This window comes from Mastomys coucha, unplaced genomic scaffold (genome assembly GCF_008632895.1).
Source record: "Mastomys coucha isolate ucsf_1 unplaced genomic scaffold, UCSF_Mcou_1 pScaffold7, whole genome shotgun sequence".
Lineage (NCBI taxonomy): Eukaryota > Metazoa > Chordata > Mammalia > Rodentia > Muridae > Mastomys > Mastomys coucha.
This window is the reverse complement of record NW_022196913.1, coordinates 73,244,685-73,264,357: the sequence shown is the minus strand read 5'-3', so window position 1 is coordinate 73,264,357 and position 19,673 is coordinate 73,244,685. Positions and strand designations below refer to the sequence as shown.

The 19,673-nt window shown below is 38.8% G+C and overlaps 1 protein-coding gene across 3 annotated transcripts in view; it reads right to left on the bottom strand.

Moving 5' to 3' along the window:
* Positions 1–738: 738 nt before the first annotated feature.
* Positions 739–19,673, bottom strand: part of Mtdh (metadherin) — a 64,354-nt gene continuing 45,419 nt past the window's right edge. For all 3 annotated transcript variants that reach the window (XM_031359696.1, XM_031359695.1, XM_031359697.1), the window contains 5 exons: positions 12,808–12,932; positions 10,246–10,353; positions 6,960–7,100; positions 3,128–3,284; positions 739–2,445 (listed from right to left, as the gene is read on the bottom strand). In XM_031359696.1, the coding sequence (XP_031215556.1) occupies positions 2,375–2,445; positions 3,128–3,284; positions 6,960–7,100; positions 10,246–10,353; positions 12,808–12,932 (602 nt within the window). In that variant the 3' untranslated portion in view covers positions 739–2,374. The remainder of the gene's footprint in view (positions 2,446–3,127; positions 3,285–6,959; positions 7,101–10,245; positions 10,354–12,807; positions 12,933–19,673) is intronic.

Genomic DNA, 19,673 nt, shown 5'->3' with positions numbered 1-19,673 from the left:
TATAGGTATAAGATAGGGGTAATGCAGCTGGAGAACTGTGACATGCCCACGCCCTGCCCCTGCTCCACAACAGAAAGGCTTTTCAGAGAGCCTATTTCAGGAAAACAGGTGGCATCAGTTTTCTGAGTTGATGACAGAAGCCAGTTCCTCTGTTCAGTGACAAAAAAAAAAACAAACAAAAAAACAAAACCCCCCAAAAAAACCCCCAAACACTGCCCTGCCAAACAAAGATCTACATAGAGGCAAAGAGCAACAATTTTAATAGAACTGGATTTTGACTCATACCTGTCTCCTAAAAAAAAAAAAAAAAAAAAAAAAAAAAAAAAAAAAGGCCCAGGCCATTTCTACACCGACCCACCCAGTGTATCGCTGTGCTTCCACTCCCATGATACATTTCTCTTCAAAAAGATGGTATTCTTGCTACCAGGTATAGGTACCACCTCCTATAAGTGATTGAATCAGGAGACATTGAACCGAAAAATAGTTTCTTATTTGACCTAGCCCAGAGAATTATAAGGAAAAGGAACAGTGAGGTAGAGTTGAGAGAGTTCAATTAAACTTGTGAGCACTGACCTTTTGGCACACTCTGTAATTACAGACTCCCCATTAACTTCTCCTTGAGACATATCGTGGCATCCCCTGAGGGAACATGAAGCTCACAGCAGCCATCTGAAGGCTCCATTTGTGGCACATCAGCTATTATTCACCCCAATAGTGAAGCAAATAAAAACAATGCTATCCATTTCTGAATTTATTTAAACAAGTAAATTAATTTAGAAATCCCATTCAATCAAAGAAAACTTGTGGCGACATGTAAACATACTGCCATGTTCCTGAAACAGATGTTAACACCCAATAAAAAAAGTTGTTAATCACTTCTGAGGAAAGCTGTCCATTAATAAGGTCAGTCTTCAACAGAATAAAAACCATTTTAGGTTTCCTAGTTGACAATACTATTAAACTACAGTTTAAGGACAGTATTTAATGGATAGATCAGTACCACTGGTTATAGCTTTTAAACAGGTTCATTCCTGGCGCCACATGATAACAAGCCACTCACATCAATAAATCATGGCTTTTTTTTTTTTTTTAAAAAATCACAATTCACTAAAGTGATGTTAATAATGGTCCTTGTCAAACACGTTTGGTAAAGGCTATTTACAGTGTACATGGCCGAGCATGCACTATCAACAGTTACAGAGAGGCCTGCCACTTTCCTAGGGATCACACAGTGCCTGAAAATGGTGACAGATCATACGTCATTTAAATCAACACAGTTTCAAGCAGAAAATGTTCCTTTTTTTTTTAACCACAATTGCAATAGTTACATGAAAATTCTTATAAAAACATGAATCCCCTTCAAGAAACTGATGCATATTCTACACACTACAGGAGGTTAAGGCAGTAAACAAATGTATTCCTGATAACCGGAGGTCTCCACAATAGCAATTAAAGCTGTCTGACTACTTTTCCATTCTCCGTCATATGCTCAAAAGTTGTGAATTACTTCATTTTTAAGGTAAAAAAATTACTAGCAACTAAGAGTTGACACTGGAAAATTGCTAGGGAACGGAAAAATATTAAATTGGATTTTGCCTGAAAAGTTTTCAAATCATAAACAAGAGCACTGTTAGTCTCAGTCTTAATGTATCAAACAAATAATATATTTACCTTTCTTAATTTAAAATATACTGTTACTTTGAATTATTCAAGTAATGTAAGACTATCAAAAATAACTTTGTAAGCCATACAAGTGTCTGTCAATTGCATTTTTCAATGTTTTAATTTAGAACTTTTAAAGAAGTGTAAACTAAACCAAGACAGTTTAGTTAAAGAAATGATAAATGACTTTTTTATTTGCACTTGTGATTCTTTTAATACAAATTGCTACAACAAATATGTAAGATATGGCAGATTATGCATCTGATCAAAGCACTTTGATTTAAGCATAAAACAGATTCAAATGGTCTAAGGTCGTGCATAAGATCCAAGGACTTGCCTACTGGCTTCTAGGCAGCCTTCTCTCTAATCAGAATCCATTATTCCTCAGCTGCAGATGAGACAGGGCACAATCTGTTGTAAACAGGGAACTGTTGTAAAACCAGGATAATATTCTTAAATTATGATCATTCTCGTTCAATTGAAACGACTCTCCCAAGTGTCTTCCAGCACTGTAGTATGTATTCTGTTGACCTCTTAATTTCATAAATTAACTTTCCTTTGATTCCATTTTATGGTGGTTGTGTTCAGTTTTGTTTTAAAAATTGGTTTAAATTTATATAAAACTCTGTACATGTTCACAAATTATTGCATAAACAGCATAATCTTCAAGACAGTGTTTGTAAACACATGTCCAATTCAGGAAAAAAAAAATTCACGTTTCCCGTCTGGCCTTTTTCTTCTTTTTTATTTGTTTTGGAGATTCCCAGTTAGTTTCAGACTTGACTAAAAGAGAAAAAAAAAGGAAGGAGGAGATGAGGAGAGAAAAATGTAAGGAGGATAATCAGTACATATCAACAATTTAAAAGTAACAACTGCGGTGAGAGGTAGTAGTGGTGCATGCCTTTAATCCCCACACTTGGGAGGCAGGTAGATTAGTTCAAGGCCAGCCTGGTCCATCCACCAAGTTCTAGGACAGACATGGCTACAAAGAGACACCCTGTCTCAAAACATAATAAAAAAATGAAACGTAAAATAAAACATCCCCCCAAAAACAAAAAGTAACAATGATGAAAAAACTGTATTAACGTTCATATTCTATTCAACCCACAGAATCTGTTTTTTCTTTTTCTTCTCTTTCCTCCTGCTTCTTTTTGAGAGGGGACACCATTATGTTGCTTAAGCTGGCCCTTGGGATAGACAGCTGCTGGAGGAGGGAAAGGAGTAACACGAAGGCCCAGGGACATGTGCAGATTAAAGGGCAAAGAGCCAAGCGAGCAGGCATGCCCCCAGAGGGCTTCTCATCCTTGCTGCTTACATTAGTTTAGCAGCCTGGCCCTTACAACTCAAGCCTGGGAAGTTTCAAGGCACCACACATTTTTAGAAGGCAGTGCTGCTCTACTATCGAACCAGACTGCTAAGATCTTACACAATGTAAGAAAAGATGCAAGACAAACAAAGCACTTACTCTGTGAGGGAGGCACACTGTTTTGCTTAGCATTTGACTTGGGCTTGTCTGTGTCTTGTAACATCGGTGGCACTTGGGAAGAGCTCTTGTCAGAGTCACCTTTTGATAAGGTAACAGATGGCTCGGCAGGGATAGCAGGTGGAAGAGTCTTGATAGGCTATTTTGGAATAGAATTGTCTCAGAATTTTGTAAATATCACATAATATGAAGTAGTAAAGCAATACCCAGAGACTAGCAGCAAGCAAAATTAAAATGGCTTCTCATTAGTTTCTATGCAGCAGTGTAGTTCACTTCTGCCCTCTAGAGACACAACCAAACAAAACATCATCCATAGCATCTATGAATAGAGCTTGAGATAAAACGATAGGTACTGCTTGGTGGTGGTGGCAGATGCCTTTAATCCTAATACTCCAGAGGCAGAGGTAGGGGATCTCTGTGAGTCCTAGGCCAGTCTGGTCTACAGACTGAGTTCCAGGATAGTCAATATATACAGGTTAAAATTATGAAAATCTAATTTTGAGGGGGAAGCTTTTAAAAAAAAATAATCTACTAACTTGGGCTATTTGGCAGAATGAATAAAGGTACACACTACATAGTGGGCTGCTATCCAGCTAGTTTGGTTACTATGTTGCCTACACTGAAAAAAAAAAGTTAAAATAGCTGCTGAATTTTCATTTTCTTGATTCATCAGAAAAGTTTAATCAATGTCTACCAGCTTTGAATTCATAAAAACTGTTAAAAGACAAAAATATTTACCTATTTAGTTTTTTCCCCCTTTTTCTTTTGAGACTTCCAATCTATTGGCCCAGGCTAATAGACTAGGCTGGCTCTGAACTCAGGACATCCTTCTTGCTGATACATCCTCACCTCTACAACCAGGGATATTGAAAATAGCAGCAGCAGCTTGTGCATCCCACAAGCAGACTGTGGGAGTGGTCCTACTGACTGAACTGACTTGTCTACATCTTCAGATATGGAGTCTAATAATGAAAATAAAAACGTTTAGGGTAGTGACTGGTCAGGGCAGTATTAAGAATGCTTATTTATCTCAAAAAACCAAAAAAAAAAGAATGCTTCTTTGGAGTGCCTTGAGGCAGAGAGATGAGTGGATCTTTTCACTGGCTGGCTTCACCTCTACCATCACTCAGAACATAACAAGGGAAGTTGTGTTTCTCTTGCTCCTACTCTTCTGGCACCATAGACACAAGAGAAGTGATGTGAGCTCACCATTCATTCCTTCCTTCTATAGAGGTACTGAATCTACATTCATGTTGTTCCGTATTTTACCTCATATCTATAGCTTTATTACTACTTCTCATCTTCTTTCCCTTCTGTTTCTTCACTTCACTTACATCAAGTCATAGAAAAGCTCAACTGCATTTTTATAAGACAGCCTCAAGCATTATTTAGTTGAAACACGAGAATGTCAAAATTATTGTTTGCAATAATAATCACCTTTATGTATAGTGAGATTATATCCTCTTATCCCAGAATACTTTTAGGGATATAAATGCATCAAATCTAAGTGTGAAGTATGATTACCACTGTTTTAGAACAATACTGCCACTGTTCCTTCTTTAGCAGCCAGTTCACTAACAGTAAGTTTCTTCAGACAGAGATGCTATGGCTTATCCACTGTTGTAATCTAGTTCCTCAAACAGCAGGTGGCTCATAATCCTCAAAAATAATTTCTGAATGTGTGAATCAGGTAATTCAGGAGAATGTTATTTAAATCTTTAAGATTTATTTATTTATTTATTTTTAAAGATTTATTTATTTATTATATGTAAGTACACTGATGCTGTCTTCAGACACTTCAGAAGAGGGCGTCAGATCTCATTACAGATGGTTGTGAGCCACCATGTGGTTGCTGGGATTTGAACTGAGGACCTTTGGAAGAGCAGTCAGTGCTCTTAAACGCTGAGCCATCTCGCCAGCCCCCAAGATTTATTATTTTGCCTACATATATATATATGCTTCATGTGCTTCATGCCCAAATGAAGTTACACACAGTTGTGAGCCATCCCTAGTCTGCAAGAGCAAAAGGTCTCCCCAACCACTGAGCTAACTTTCTAGCCCCCTTATTTTAGTAAGGCTCAGTGTATTAGTAACTATCCTATTTTTGTTTACTCTTACGAAAATAAAGCATTTAACTGGGGGCTTGCTTACAGCTTCAGAGTTAGGCATCGTGGTGGGGAGCATGGTGGCAGGGATGGCATCACAGCAGCTGCTGAGACTACATCCTGATCTACATACAGAGAGAAACTGGATCCAGCATGGCATCTGAAACCTCAAAGCCCATCTCTAATGAAACACTTCCTCTAACAAGGCTACACCTTTTAATCCTTCTAATCCTTCAAAGAGCTTTACTCTTTTTTTTTATAAAAATTTATTATTTCTTTATTATAAGTACACTGTAGCTGTCTTCAGACACACCAGAAGAGGACATCACATCTAATTACGGATGGTTGTGAGCCTTCGTGTGGTTGCTGGGATTTTAACTCATGACCTTCGGAAGAGCAATCGGTGCTCTTACCCGCTGAGCCATCTGTCCAGCCCGAGCTTTACTCTCTTATTACTAAAACATTCAAATCTATGAGCCTATGTGGGGGCTCATTCAAACTACCACTTGCAGGTTACCTAATTAGAAACCACACTTTTTTTTTTTTTTAAAGATTATTAGCCCGGCGGTGGTGGCACACGCCTTTAATCCCAGCACTTGGGAGGCAGAGGCAGGTCGATTTCTGAGTTCGAGGCCAGCCTGGTCTACAAAGTGAGTTCCAGGACAGCCAGGGCTACTCAGAGAAACCCTGTCTCAAAAAAACCAAAACAAAAAACAAAAAACAAAAAACAAACAAAAAAAAAAACAAAAAAAAGAAAAAAAAATTATTTATTATTATATGTAAGTACACTGTCTGTAGCTATCTTCAGACACTCCAAAAGAGGGCGCCAGATCTTGTTACAGATGGTTGTGAGCCACCATGTGGTTGCTGGGATTTGAATTCAGAATCTTTAGAAAAGCAGTCAGTGTTCTTAACCACTGAGCCATCTCACCAGCCCCTAGAAACCACATTTTTATTTCATGTCACCTTTCATAAATTAGTCTCTTCTGACTCATCAATGTTTCCATAGAAGGCAGATGATTAAAAAAAATTGTCACTGTCAGATACAAAGGCACATGCCTAAAATCCCAGCAATTGGGACGCAGAGACAGGCAGTTCAGGAATTTATGTCAGCTTTGGCTAGATAGCCAGTTTAAGGTCAGCCAGAGCTATATGAAATCTTGTCTCAAACAATAACAACAAAGCAAAACCAAATGAAAACAAAATTAAAACAAACTGAAGCAAGCAAACAAACAAACAACAACAAAAAACCCAAAAAACAAACAAAAAAAAACTTAAGAAATTATCAAAAATTTAAACAAATGTTTCATTTTGGGAAACTGAACTGATCACATTGAGGTATATACTTTGGGTTAATGTGGCTGGTAAAAGCACTTTTTCTTTGGTCCTCTATTCTTTAGGAGAAAGCATGATATGGCAATCCCCTTTAGCACTGGGGATTTAGCACCGTCTCATAATTGGCAGTGGGTTCTTGAAACTGCAGGTAGTACCTGGAACTCACTCTGTAGACCAGGCTTTTCTTGAACTCAAGAAATCTACCTGCCTCTGCCTCCTGAGTGCTGAGATTAAGGGTGTGCACAACCATGCCTGGCTTTCTACAGGTTTTCCTTGTGGTCACTTCATTTCATATGTTTAGCCTAGTACTTTAGTAAAATGTTGATTATTGTATAATTATTAAGGCAACAAAACTTTATTATTGTTTAAGTTACCTGGCTATTTTTGATAAGAACTTCAACTGGATCACTAGTGCTCACGGTCTTCAGGGAACAAGCTTTCTCCTGTTTTGGTCGTGCTTTTGAGGTATTCACTGGAAGCTCTTCTCTAGTGTCCTTTTCTAGGTCTTCTGTGTCCTGCAGAAGAAAGCTGTTTATTATATTAAACTTCTTGATGACTATAACAACTGATTGTAACAATCATTCTTTTTTTTAAAGACTTATTTTATTTATTTTATATATATGAGTGAGTACACTGTAGCTGTACAGACGGCTGTGAGCCATTATGTGTGTGGTTGCTGGGAATTGAATTCAGGATCTCTGCTGGCCCTGTCCGTGCCGGCCCCGCTTGCTTCGGTGGCGTAATACACTGTAGCTTTCTTCAGACGCACCAGAAGAGGGCGTCAGATCTCATTACAGATGGTTGTGAGCCACTATGTGGTTGCTGGGATTTGAACTCAGGACCTTCGGAAGAGCAGTCAGCGCTCTTACCCACTGAGCCATCTCGCCAGCCCCATAACAATCATTCTTTATTGCTTAAAATCCACTTTGTTTATTGCCCTGAAGACACCCTAAGGTGTCTTCACTTACAAAGGTGTCCAAGCCAGGTATGGTGAGCCTATGGCTGTAATCTCAGTATCTGGGAGGTCAAGGCAGGAAGACTGCTACAAGTTCAAGGCCAGCTTGAGCTACAGAATGAAACACTATCTCAAACCCTGTCCCCTTAAATTACATATACTAACACTAATCCCAGAATGGGAACCTTTGTGATCAAAGAGACCAACTAAAAGAGAATAAACTTAGCATTTAATTTACAAGTGGAAACAAGACTTTAAAAACAGTATTTCATTTAGTGACTTCAAGGAGTAATGTGCTTATATATACCAATTATAATGGGAATATAGAGAACTTCAATCAGTTACGATATGACTTTAGCCATGTAATTTCAGGGACAAATGTCTTGGTTTCTTTGTTCCTTTATTCCCTTAGCTGTAAAAGTTTGCACAGGAAATTTCCAAGGTCCTATCTAAGTTTTAATGTAATCCATTTTCATTGTTTATATTTTTAAAGTTTAACAAAATAATCCTAAGTCACATTACATGCTTATATATATAAAGAACACACAGAATGTACTGCATGTCAATGCATGTGAATGTCATATTCTAGTGACTATTATAACAATTGCCCAAGAATGACTGCAAAACTTTCCTTTCTGGGCAGTGAGAGTACTTACTTGCTACCAGGTCCACAACTTGAATCTGATCCCCAGAACCCACATGGCAGAAAAGTGACTTCTCAGCAGTTGGCCTCTGACCTCCACACACATGTGCAAGTGTACACACGCGTGTGCACACATACACATACTCACACACACAAAATGGCATTAAAAAGTTTCCTTCCGGGGGGCTGTCGAGATGGCTCAGCGGGTAAGAGTACTGACTGTTCTTCCTGAAGGTCCTGAGTTCGGATCCCAGCAACCACATGGTGGCTCACAACCACCTGTAATGAGATCTGACACCCTCTTCTGGTAGGTACCGTGTATTACACTGTGACCATCTGTACAGCCACAGTGTACTCATACACATAAAAATAAATATAAAAAAAATAAATAAATAAATTTTAGCCGGGCGGTAGTGGCGCACGCCTTTAATCCCAGCACTTGGGAGGCAGAGGCAGGCGGATTTCTGAGTTTGAGGCCAGCCTGGTCTACAGAGTGAGTTCCAGGACAGCCAGGGCTACACAGAGAAACCCTGTCTGTCTCAAAAAAAAAAAAAAAAAAAAAAAAAAAAAAAAAAAGTTCCAAATATTGCTATTCTATGAAATGTGACATGACAGTAGTGAGTTTAAATAGCAACTAAAAATTCTGATGTGAATTTAAGTTTAGCATGTAGATTTTTGGTTTTTGTTTTTCCTTCTCTAGACAGTGTCTCATAGCCTTGAACTCCTAAGAACTAGGATTAAAGGTATGGACTACCAAATCCAGACAGCCACCTTTAAATTTCTGAGACAATGTTTCTCACTGAACCTGAAGCTGGACATAGTTCAGGGATTTGCCCCTCTCTCACTCTGCTCTTCCCTGCTGAGACAGTGATTACAAGCACACATCACCACATCCAGAATTTTATGTGGGTTCTGTAGATTTAAACTCAAGTTTTTGGGTTTGTGTAGCAGGTCCTTCAGCAAATGAGCCATCTCCCAACTTCCTATCTTCTTGATGAACTTGACCATTTCATTTATAAAGAAATGATCTTCTAGGAAGTCAGAGACTAGGGAGGAGTTAGGGGAACAGGCAGAATTCAGGGCATGAAGATTAAGTACATGGATCAGGTTTCTTCAGGACCATGGAGTCCAAAATTCTACCCTTCAACTCCCAAGGCTTCTGTTTTCTACTGTCTTAGAAAAGCATATTGGTTTTATAAGTTCAGAAAACATTTGAAACACTTGCACTTCTCAACCAAATGGCTTGTGAAAAACAATGGCGCTATATTGTCCTTGATCTCACAGTAACTCAGGGAATGCCACAGATGCAAAGTGACAGGTGCCTGATGGCAGCCTCCATCTTGGTGGACTGCTTCTGAAGTATATGGGAGGTCATGGTTAGTTAGCAGTATGGAAAGAACCAAAAAGTGGTAGTGGCTGGTTTGGAGGCAGGAGATGGGTACCATGCTCCTGGGGAATGTTAACACCGGAGAGGATTAGAGGGTAGGTAGAGAGGAAAATGGAAGTGGGCCCAGGTCTGTGGTGAAGCTACAAAGGCAGTTCTGGAATTTGTTTTGTTACGTGTGACCTTGTGCTGCTTTTCCCACCTCACCATTTCATAATAAAAAGTACATGTCTAATTTGATTTAGTCTTAAAGTTATAAATCACTGATAGATTTTTTTAGGGTAATATAATTTTTATTATAATAATATAATGTAGCAATTCTCTAACATGTCTAAAATTCAAAAGTCCAACTTTCATATTTAAAAACTCACTGGAGAGGGCAGTAGCCAGTATCACTTGCTGCTTTTGTACTGGAACTGGGTTCGATTAGCACCATCCACACGGTGGTTCATAACCATCCATATCTTCAGTTCCAGGGGTATCTGATGGGTTCTTCTGACCTCTGTGGGTCCTAGGACTCATATGGTACACACACATACATGCAGGCCAAACGCTCACATATTTTTATAGATTGTCCACACGCTGTTGTTTATCTCTACATATTCTTAGTGCTTATACATCATCTTTCCACTTATAGTGGGTGCATCTTAACGAACACTCATTGTTCAGGTATGTTACCTGTGTGTGAGAGTTATCTTCACCTTGCTTCTTCTTTTTCTTTTTTTTCTTTTTAGATTTTCCAGTTGGAAGAGCTCCCTCTCCTTTTTCTTTATCATCATCTGAAACCTGATGTTAAAAATAAAATACTGAAGTAAAACCAACTGATTAAGCTTATATTACTCAGAACAATTGTGAAATAGTTTCAGTCACTATGTTTGCTATTTATCTTCAAAAATATACACTAGAATAAGCTACTTAACAAAAACTTAATAAAACTTTAAAAACTCACTGGCTCTGGCTCTCAACAGCTCCAGCACTTGAGAGAGTGGGCCCTGCACCTTGCCGGGGCAGTACAGTAGAGCTACCCAACCATGAGGTGGAATGGGCTCTGGGAACTGGGGTGATGCCCTCCTGGCTCCTTGTCCCCTACATTAATCATTAGAGTTGGCCCTGCACCTCACCTGGGCAACACCCAGATGGAGCAGATGCACTAGAGACATGGGTGTGGATGAGAGTTGGAGAGTTGCCATTGCCTCCTGCAACGGGGAGGTTAGCCAGGCAAAGCTGGAGCACTCACCTTGGTGGTGCCAATGTGGGAGAGCCAGTAGGCCGACTACCTCAGTTACCACCCAGGTTCAGATCAAGGGCTTTGAGTTGGCCCACCCCAGTCTATTATCATCTGTGAAGTGTTGGAGCTCATGAAAGGGGTGGTTCTGCTGATCCAAAGCTATAGGATTGCCATGACACAGGAAAACCTCAGGTTAACTGAAGAGGTCCCAGTGAGGATCCAATATTGATGTCACAGAAGCCAGAGATCTAGAACCAGACCAGTGACTCATTGCAATGAACATTTGCAAGTAAAAATGTGTGGACAGAGAGGTACACTGTAGACAAGCACACTATATGCTTCCATGACAAGATGTTTTCTATGTTTTTGTTTTTAATTTTCTTTTGTGGGGGAGGTTGCAAAGCTGGAGGGCAGATATGAGGACAAGGAGATGAGTGGGACTTGGGTACATGATGTAAAACTCAAAGAATCAATAAAAATTTGGAAAAAACCTCACTGGATGGAAATAGGAGGATAAGGACTTTAAGGCCAGCTTGGGTTAGATGAGGCTCTCTCAAAACCACCCCAAATCAACAACTCTCAAACTCTAGATTCCAAGAGAGGGCCACTACTTTGAATTTTTGTGTACATTTACTTTTTTTCTAGAGATTTATAGAGACATAAAATTTTACAGGAATATACAGTATCACTCAGCTCTTGCTTACTGATTAGTGCATTTCCAGTGTCTATTCATATTTTGTTGAATATAGCTTTAATTCCTTTTCTTTGTCTTTGCAGTGTTAAGGATTAAACTCAGGGCTTTGCATACATACTAAGCAAGGGATCTACCACTGAGCAGCTGAGCTCAGCTGAGCTGCACACATACATCCACACCACTCTCTAGATCTTAAACTTTATTCTTGACTTTCTTATTTGTACATATATAGTAATGCAGTGGATGGTAAGTCATAGTCCATCTCAAGGCCTACAGCTTTTCCTTCCTGGTGTGTGTATACAGATGGGTGTCTGCACATCTGTGTTTATATGACTGTAGACCCATTTGTACCAAGGCATAGGGGTCAAAGAGTCCTTGTCTTCCATCTTAAGATAGAATCTTTTTATTGTTTAATGTCATATACGCCAGCCCAGTTGGCTCAGTGCTTCCTGGGATTCTTGTCTCCACATCCCATCTTGGCGAAGGGTGTGTGCTACCAGGTGTGGCTTCATGTGACTTCTGGGCATTCAACAATTCAGGTCCTCAATGCTTGTATGGCCATCTCTTCAGCCCTTCCCACATCAGTTTATACAAGCAAATTTCATTTTTATATTGTCTAAACTTACCGGCAGAATGCAGGGCTGCATTAGAATCTATGGCTCTGCGGTAGCTAGTCTGCCACATCTGCACTAAAATCTCTACCAGCATCCCCCATCCTTCCTCATACTATGCACCATTGTCATCCATTGCCTCTCCTCCAGTTCTATCTACTTCTTCCCCTGAACCTCGTTTGCTAATATTCTTTTTAAAGAAAATTATTTATGTGTATGGATGGGTATTTTGGCTGTTTGTGCAGCGTTCCTGTATCTGAGGTGTTGGATACCTTGGATTGGGATTGGAGTTGCAGATGGTTGTAGGCCACCATGTGTGTGTTGGGAATCAAATCCAGTCCTCTCTAAGAGCAGCCAGTATTCTTAACCCTTGAGCCATCTCTCCAAACCCTAATACTAATCTCTTAACTACTGAACTTTATGAAATATGACTTGAAGTCCAGGATTCTTTTAATCTTTTTGATAGTGAGGACTAAACTCAGGGCCTTGTACATGCTCAGCACATGCTCTTCCACAGATTCCCTTAACCCTGATTCCAAAATTTGTAATGAAAATGCTCTAAATTACAAGGAAGTAAGTACACTGACAATCTTTAGGCCTAACCACTTTGTTTCTTATGGTGTTCAATACTACCTCCCTTCCCGAGACTCAAAAGTCCCTGCCTCTGTGCCCTAGAATTCTCCTTAATCTCTTTAACAAATACTTACCTTTTGATCATTAGAAATTGGTTCCTGGGACTTCAGAAGTGAAGCTCTATCTTCATCTACCCAGTTCCCCCACTCCTCTGCTGGTGCATTCCAGTCTGAGCTAGGATCAGCAGAAGACAGACCATCTAAAAGATAATAATTTGAATTAGTTATCTGTTACTCTGCCAGAAGCTAAAATCCAAACACTAAAAATTCTTTATATGGTTTTAAACTATTCTTCTTTCCCCCAAGCATATTTTAAGAGCTAGGAAAAAGCAGAAACATTGTCCAAATGTTGCTAAGCAAAAGATTCAGTGGAATTTTTAGACACACCACAAGACATACTTATTAGTTATTAATGTTCTCCTTTGTCAGTCATCTAAATCTTCACTTTTTCTTCTGTCTGTTTTTAACCTGGCCATATTTTTATAACCAATTTATTTTTTTAGGGTACAGAATTAAGCTTTATTTAATAATAGTACCAAAGTTATATACCCTCATAATATACTTGTCCCATTCTTCTTGTAAGCTTTTCAAGATCAGGCTCTTCAGGTTTACCAAATCACAACAGACTATGTAAGCTCTTCCTTTCCTTTTCTAATACTTGCACCCTCCTAACATTTTCAGATGATGCAAGTGCCTCTTATCTGATGACTCTAAAAGCATCCACATCACCTACAGGTCTTTCAGCACCCTAGTCTTTTTTTTTTGTTTGTTTTTTGAGACAGGGTTTCTCTGTGTATCCCTGGCTGTCCTGGAACTCACTCTGTAGACCAGGCTGGCCTCAAACTCAGAAATCTGCCTGCCTCTGCCTCCCAAGTGCTGGGATTAAAGGTGTGCGCCACCACCGCCCGGCCAGTACCCTAGTCTTAAATATATGTTTATCCTAGCATTCTGAATTCCTGTCTCTCAAGGAATTGCCACTTTACTTAGGAAACTCTCACTGGTCAATGCTAGAGGGAAGCACAAGCCTCCACTTCCCGTGGCTAAGTGGCTCCCTCGTCCTCTAAACCATTCACGCCCACACACATCCTTATGGTATCCACTTACAGTCAACTTTTATTTAAGATGACTTAAATAAGAGATTAGACTTTACTTCAATTGGTCAATAAGTATTCCTAGCATTGTTTAACTGTAAGGAGTCCAACAATTTCCCATCATTTCTTAATGCTACTAATACCAAATACTAAGGTTTCTTTCATATGCACTCTATTGCTTCCGGAATTTCTAAACCATTCCACTAATCCATTCCTAGGATAATGCCAAACATGACTTGGACATACATTTTAGCAACAAGGAGGCACATCTGCATGTTTTATGCTTATTGTTACTTTTTGCTATTTTAATTTTCCCAAGTAAACTTTTTGTTTGCCGGAGATAGATACTCACAGATCTTCACAAAAGCTTTAATACATATTTGAGAAAACCAAAGAATGATCTGAGAATGCTCACAGGAAAACAAACAAACAAACAAACAAAAACAAACTATTCTGCACAGTGTGTTCCCAAACTTATGTGAGGAAGACACATATCAATAGTATCTTCTCAGGATTGCCAATTCCATCCCCTCATGAAGACGTTCCTTAGTAAGCTCTAACTATGTGGTAGAACCAGAGTTAAGTTGGTCCATCCAAGAGTTTATAAGCTGTGTGCAGAAGCCACTCTCACATGCAGCCAACAGTCTGAACTACTCAGTGGAGATATGTAAGCATAACAAGAAAAGAATGATACATTTTTACCACAGGGGACTGTGAAAATAGAGGGGTGAGAAGTCCAAAATTAATCAGAGCTTATAGTCAAGAAAATGTGCAACAAGTGATTACAAGTGTCAAATGTGCTACTCAAGACAGCCTTTTCTTCCATCTCAAAATTTATCATCATAGCCGGGCAGTCAGTACTTTGGAGTATTACTACAGAGGTTAAGAACAGGGGCTTATTGTCAAACAAATGTTCATTAATCAATGTGACTGCTTAATTTTTCTTCCTTCTTTCTTTTCAAGACAGGGTTTCTCGAATGAAGCCCTAGATATCCTAGAACTCAGATATCTGCCTGCCTCTGCCTTAAGTGCACCATCAAGCAAGTGTAGTCCTCCCAAACCCACCTCCTGACTGATTTGTTAGTTACATTGCTGTTTTGCTTGCCCGTGTGTCTATGTCAAGATGCTAGATCCGCTAGAACTGGAGTTACAGACAGTTGTGAGCTGCCATGTGAGTGCTGGGAATTGAATCTGGGTCCTGTAGAAGGGCAACCTGTGCTCTTAATTGCTGAGCTATCTCTATAGCCCCTTGGCTAGGTTTCTTAATCTTAAGCAGCTCTATATCAACTTCATGGAATGCTAACAAGATGATATAAGATACACTTAAAGCAGTAGCTCATAGCAATATAAGCATTCAACAAATGGCAGCTAATGTTTTCACTATCAATGGTGACATTAGGCATTTATAATTAAAACTGATGATTTCTGAGAAATCTCTGAGATACATTTGTTTTTTATTTTAAATGCTAGGGATTCAATCCAGGGCCTTGCCCATTATAGTTGCATCCCACCTCTGATTTATTTGATACATCTTAAATATAGAAACATAGAGTTGTTTTTATAAGCACAAATACATTCAGTAGATGGTTTGGAGCTGCTCATCTTATACCAAACATTTGTTACCAATATTGTTTGTGGGGCTTCACTGTGAGATTAAAATTTCATTGATGAAAAACTTTGAAAACTTTATCCATTAGTCTTGTCTCTAAGACTGACTGCCAGAAACTATCAAGTACAGTTTAGACAACTAAATATGCAGCATACTACTAACATATGACACATTTCCTCAATGAATACTATAGGGTGTGTGGGAAGAAATAAAAATCTAAGCCGGTGGTGGTGGCACACGCCTTAATCCCAGCACTTGGGGGGCAGAGGCAGGTGGATTTCTGAGTTCGAGGCCAGACTGGTCTACAAAGTGAGTTCCAGGGCAGGCAGGACTATACAGAGAAACCCTGTCTCAAAAAACAAACAAACAAAATAAATAAATAAATAAAAATCTACTTTAATATTTAGTGAATTACTTTTCAAAAGGCATAGATCGCTTTCAAGTCTGAGAAACAACTGCACTCTGGTTCAGTTTCTGTAAAAACATTAACAGAAGCATAAATCTGTGCCGACTACATAAAACCCTATGCTATTTTTTGTTTACTGAGTAAGATTAATTTTTTTAATTAACTGGGATCAAACAAAAGCTACTTAATAACCCAAATCCAAACATTACCCAGAGATTTTCCAATGAATAGTGCTCAAGGTTCAAAGGTTACTGTACTAATAAACGATGCAGTTTTTGTCTGTTTTGGTAGTGATAGTATTGGAACACAGGGCTTTGTGCAGGCTCGGCAAGCACTCCCCACCCTCGACTGTGTAACAGCCCTGGCTGTCCTGGAACTTTCTCTGTAGAGCAGGCTAGCCTTAAACTCAAACTACCTCTGCCTCTGGGATTATTAAACAGGATAATTTCCCTACTGCAATTTTTTTTACGAAGTCTGCTGATGCCTTTAAAAAAAGCTACAATATATATACATACTATATATATAGGTAAGGAATTCATCTCTTCATTTAATCTTGTGGGATAATGTTTTAGGTTCATATACAGCATTGTTAGCCTCAATCTGGAGATCAACTATTTTTTACCAGAATTCCTGTAAACAGTAGGGTTTATGATTTAATGAAACACAGCTATGTTTGAAAGACACTCTCCAGTGTTTAAACACAGTATCAATACTCCATTGAATAGCCTTTTGCTCTCTTGACCTTCCCTCTTGTCACCGAGTTAATTTGTCCTGCTGCTGCTGCTCCATTCACTCACAGCAAACCCCATGTTTCCAAGCTTTCATCACAGACTAGGGGCCAGAGGCTCTCCTGGAACATTCCAGGCTTCTGGCACCAGATTCGGACTATTGAAGTACCCTACCCTATGAACTAAGTGTTGTCCTACAATTAAAGGACTATTGATTGTCATATGTGGCAAGCTGATATTAAAACCAACCATAATATACTTTATATTTCATTCTATAAATTCAAGAGTAATAATTAATGAGTATAATAATTCAATGAGTTAAAAAAAAGACACATTAAACATGATATACATACACCAAAATAAAATTCAGAGACAATAAGTTAAAAAGAAATTGTGGACATAGAAGACTGCCAGTATGGTACAGACAATATAAAGATGGTATTCTTGATACATATTATGTATAAAAATGTTCTTACAATAGTATTTTGTTCAGGTTGGCCTTGAACTTGATACTGATTGTAACCAAGAAAAGATTTTGAATCCCTGATCCTTCTGTTTCTTCCTTCCAAGTGCTTCTACCTCCCAACTATCGGGATTTCACTCATGTACCTCCACACTTTGCTTTTAAAAATATACATATTTTTCTTGAGTCAGATAGGATTTCTCTGTGTAGCCCTGGCTGTCCTGGAACTTACTCTATACACCAGGCAGGCTATGATGTTAGAGGTCTGCCTGCCTCTGCCTCCTGAGTACTGGGATTGAAAGTGTGTACTACTACCACCCAACATTTTTCTGTATTTTTATTTTATGTGTATACATGTGTGCTATGCCCATGGAGGCCAGAAGGGGGTATCAGGTCCCATGGAGCTAGATTTCAGATAGTTGTGAGTCATTATGTGTGTGCTGGGACTAAACCCAAGTCTCCTATATGAGCAGCAAGTGCTCTTAGCCCCCAAGCCACTTCTTTAGACCTACCAGGACTCCCCCTTCCAATAAAATTAATGTTTATTTAGTAATTCATTTTTTGTATATTCATGTTTACATATGTGGAAATGAGAGGACAACTTGTGGGAATTAGTTCTCTGCTATCATGTGGGTTTCAAGGCTTAAACCCAGGTTGTAAGACTTAGAGGCAGGGGGCTGGTGAAATGGCTCAGCGGGTAAGAGCACCGACTGCTCTTCAGAAGGTCATGAGTTCAAATCCCAGCAACCACATGGTGGCTCACAACCACCCTTAATGAGTTCTGACACCCTCTTCTGGTGCGTCTGAAGACAGCCACAGTGTACTTACATATAATAAATAAGTAAATCTTTAAAAAAAAAAAAAAAAACTTAGAGGCAAGTGCCCTGACCCACTAAACTATCTTCCCACACCTTGCTTTAAGCATCTAGAATCTTAGCAACACACTTTTAAATATAATTTTTCTTTCTTTTTTCAAACTATTTCTTTAGCAGCCAATGGTGATTTTTCATATTTAAAAGTTTCATGCAGGTAAGGTAAAAATGTCCAGCAGGAAATCTGTGGCTGCTAGTTCAGTGTTCTCATTAACTCAGCAACCAGATCCTTACTGGTGCTCTCCTGTAATTACTCCCTTGTTCTGTACTGTAGAGACATGGTTATTTATTTATTTTTTTTACTAAAGCAGCATAGATTATTTTGTCTTTAAAACCTTTGCTTTTGTATCCTTATACACCCTGATGTAATTTATAAAGTTTTCTAAAAAATATTCAAAATATGCAGAATAAATTATTTGTTCTATTTTATAGTTCAATATAGATACTCTATTCTAAACCCAGGACTAAAAGTAAACTTTCCAAGCAAGTACTCTTAGTTGGGAATCATGGTACACACTTGTAATTCTACAACTCAAGGACTGGGAATTTGATGCCAACTGGGCAACAAAATGAGAAACATCAACACAACACAGCAAAACAACTCTTTTTTTTGTTTGTTTGTTTTTGAAGACAGGGTTTCTCAGTGTAGTTTTGGCTGTCCTGGAACTCACTTGGTAGACCAAGCTAGCCTTGAACTCAAGATCTTCCTGCCTTTGCCTCCAAAATGCTGGGATTAAAGGTGCACCTCTTCTCCCAACACACACACACACACACACACACACACACACACACAGAGACACAGAGTAAGTCAGTCTTTTTAAAAAAGATGCTTATTTATTTTTGTTTTATTTATTTATTTATTTATTTATTTATTTATTTATTTATTATAAGTACACTGTTGCTGTCTTCAGACACACCAGAAGAGGGCATCACACCTCATTATGGATGGTTGTGAGCCACCATGTGGTTGTGAGATTTGAACTCAGGACCTTTGGAAGAGCAGTCGGTGCTCTTAACCGCTGAGCCATCTCTCTAAGCCCTGAGTAAGTCAGTCTTGATCTCATCTTTTTCATCTTTGAATATGGGCCTCTCCAATCATCTTTCTAACCCCATCTCAATCTTTAAGGACTCTGCTTTATTCACTGTTACACGCTTGCCTTCATGATGACTATTAACTATTTTTATTTTATTTTTCCCATTTATATATTTTTATGTGTAGTGGCATTTGCCTACATGTATGTCTTGTGATTACTATTTTCACTGTGTCTGTAACAAGCACAAGATTAGCAGGGTTTGAATCTTTCTCCTCTTCCATTTAACTAGCCTGTAGAAAATTACACTTTTTTTTTTTTTGCTTCAATTCCTTTATCTAAAAAATGTGAGGAAAAACTGTATCTACTTAATATAATTGTTTGAAGTATTAAGTGAGATGCAGAAACCTGGGCCCAGTCCTGTGCAGAGGTTTGTGCTTACCTTCATCACCATTACTATTACTAAATCATTACTTTCATCATACAGTTCACTAAACACTCTACAAAGAACTACATGCAGTAGCTGGGGGCCGTGGTGCTTGCCTTTAATTCCAATACTTGGGAAGCACAGTAGGTAGATGGATCACTATGAGTTTTAGACTAGCAAGGGTTATTTAGTTAGACCTTCCCCCCAAGAACTACACGCATATGTAAGGTTTCTCTTTCAGGAGGTTTCAACTCAAAACCAAAATAAAGCCTATTAAAATAAAGTCAAAGAGAAAAAAAATAACACCCAGAAGA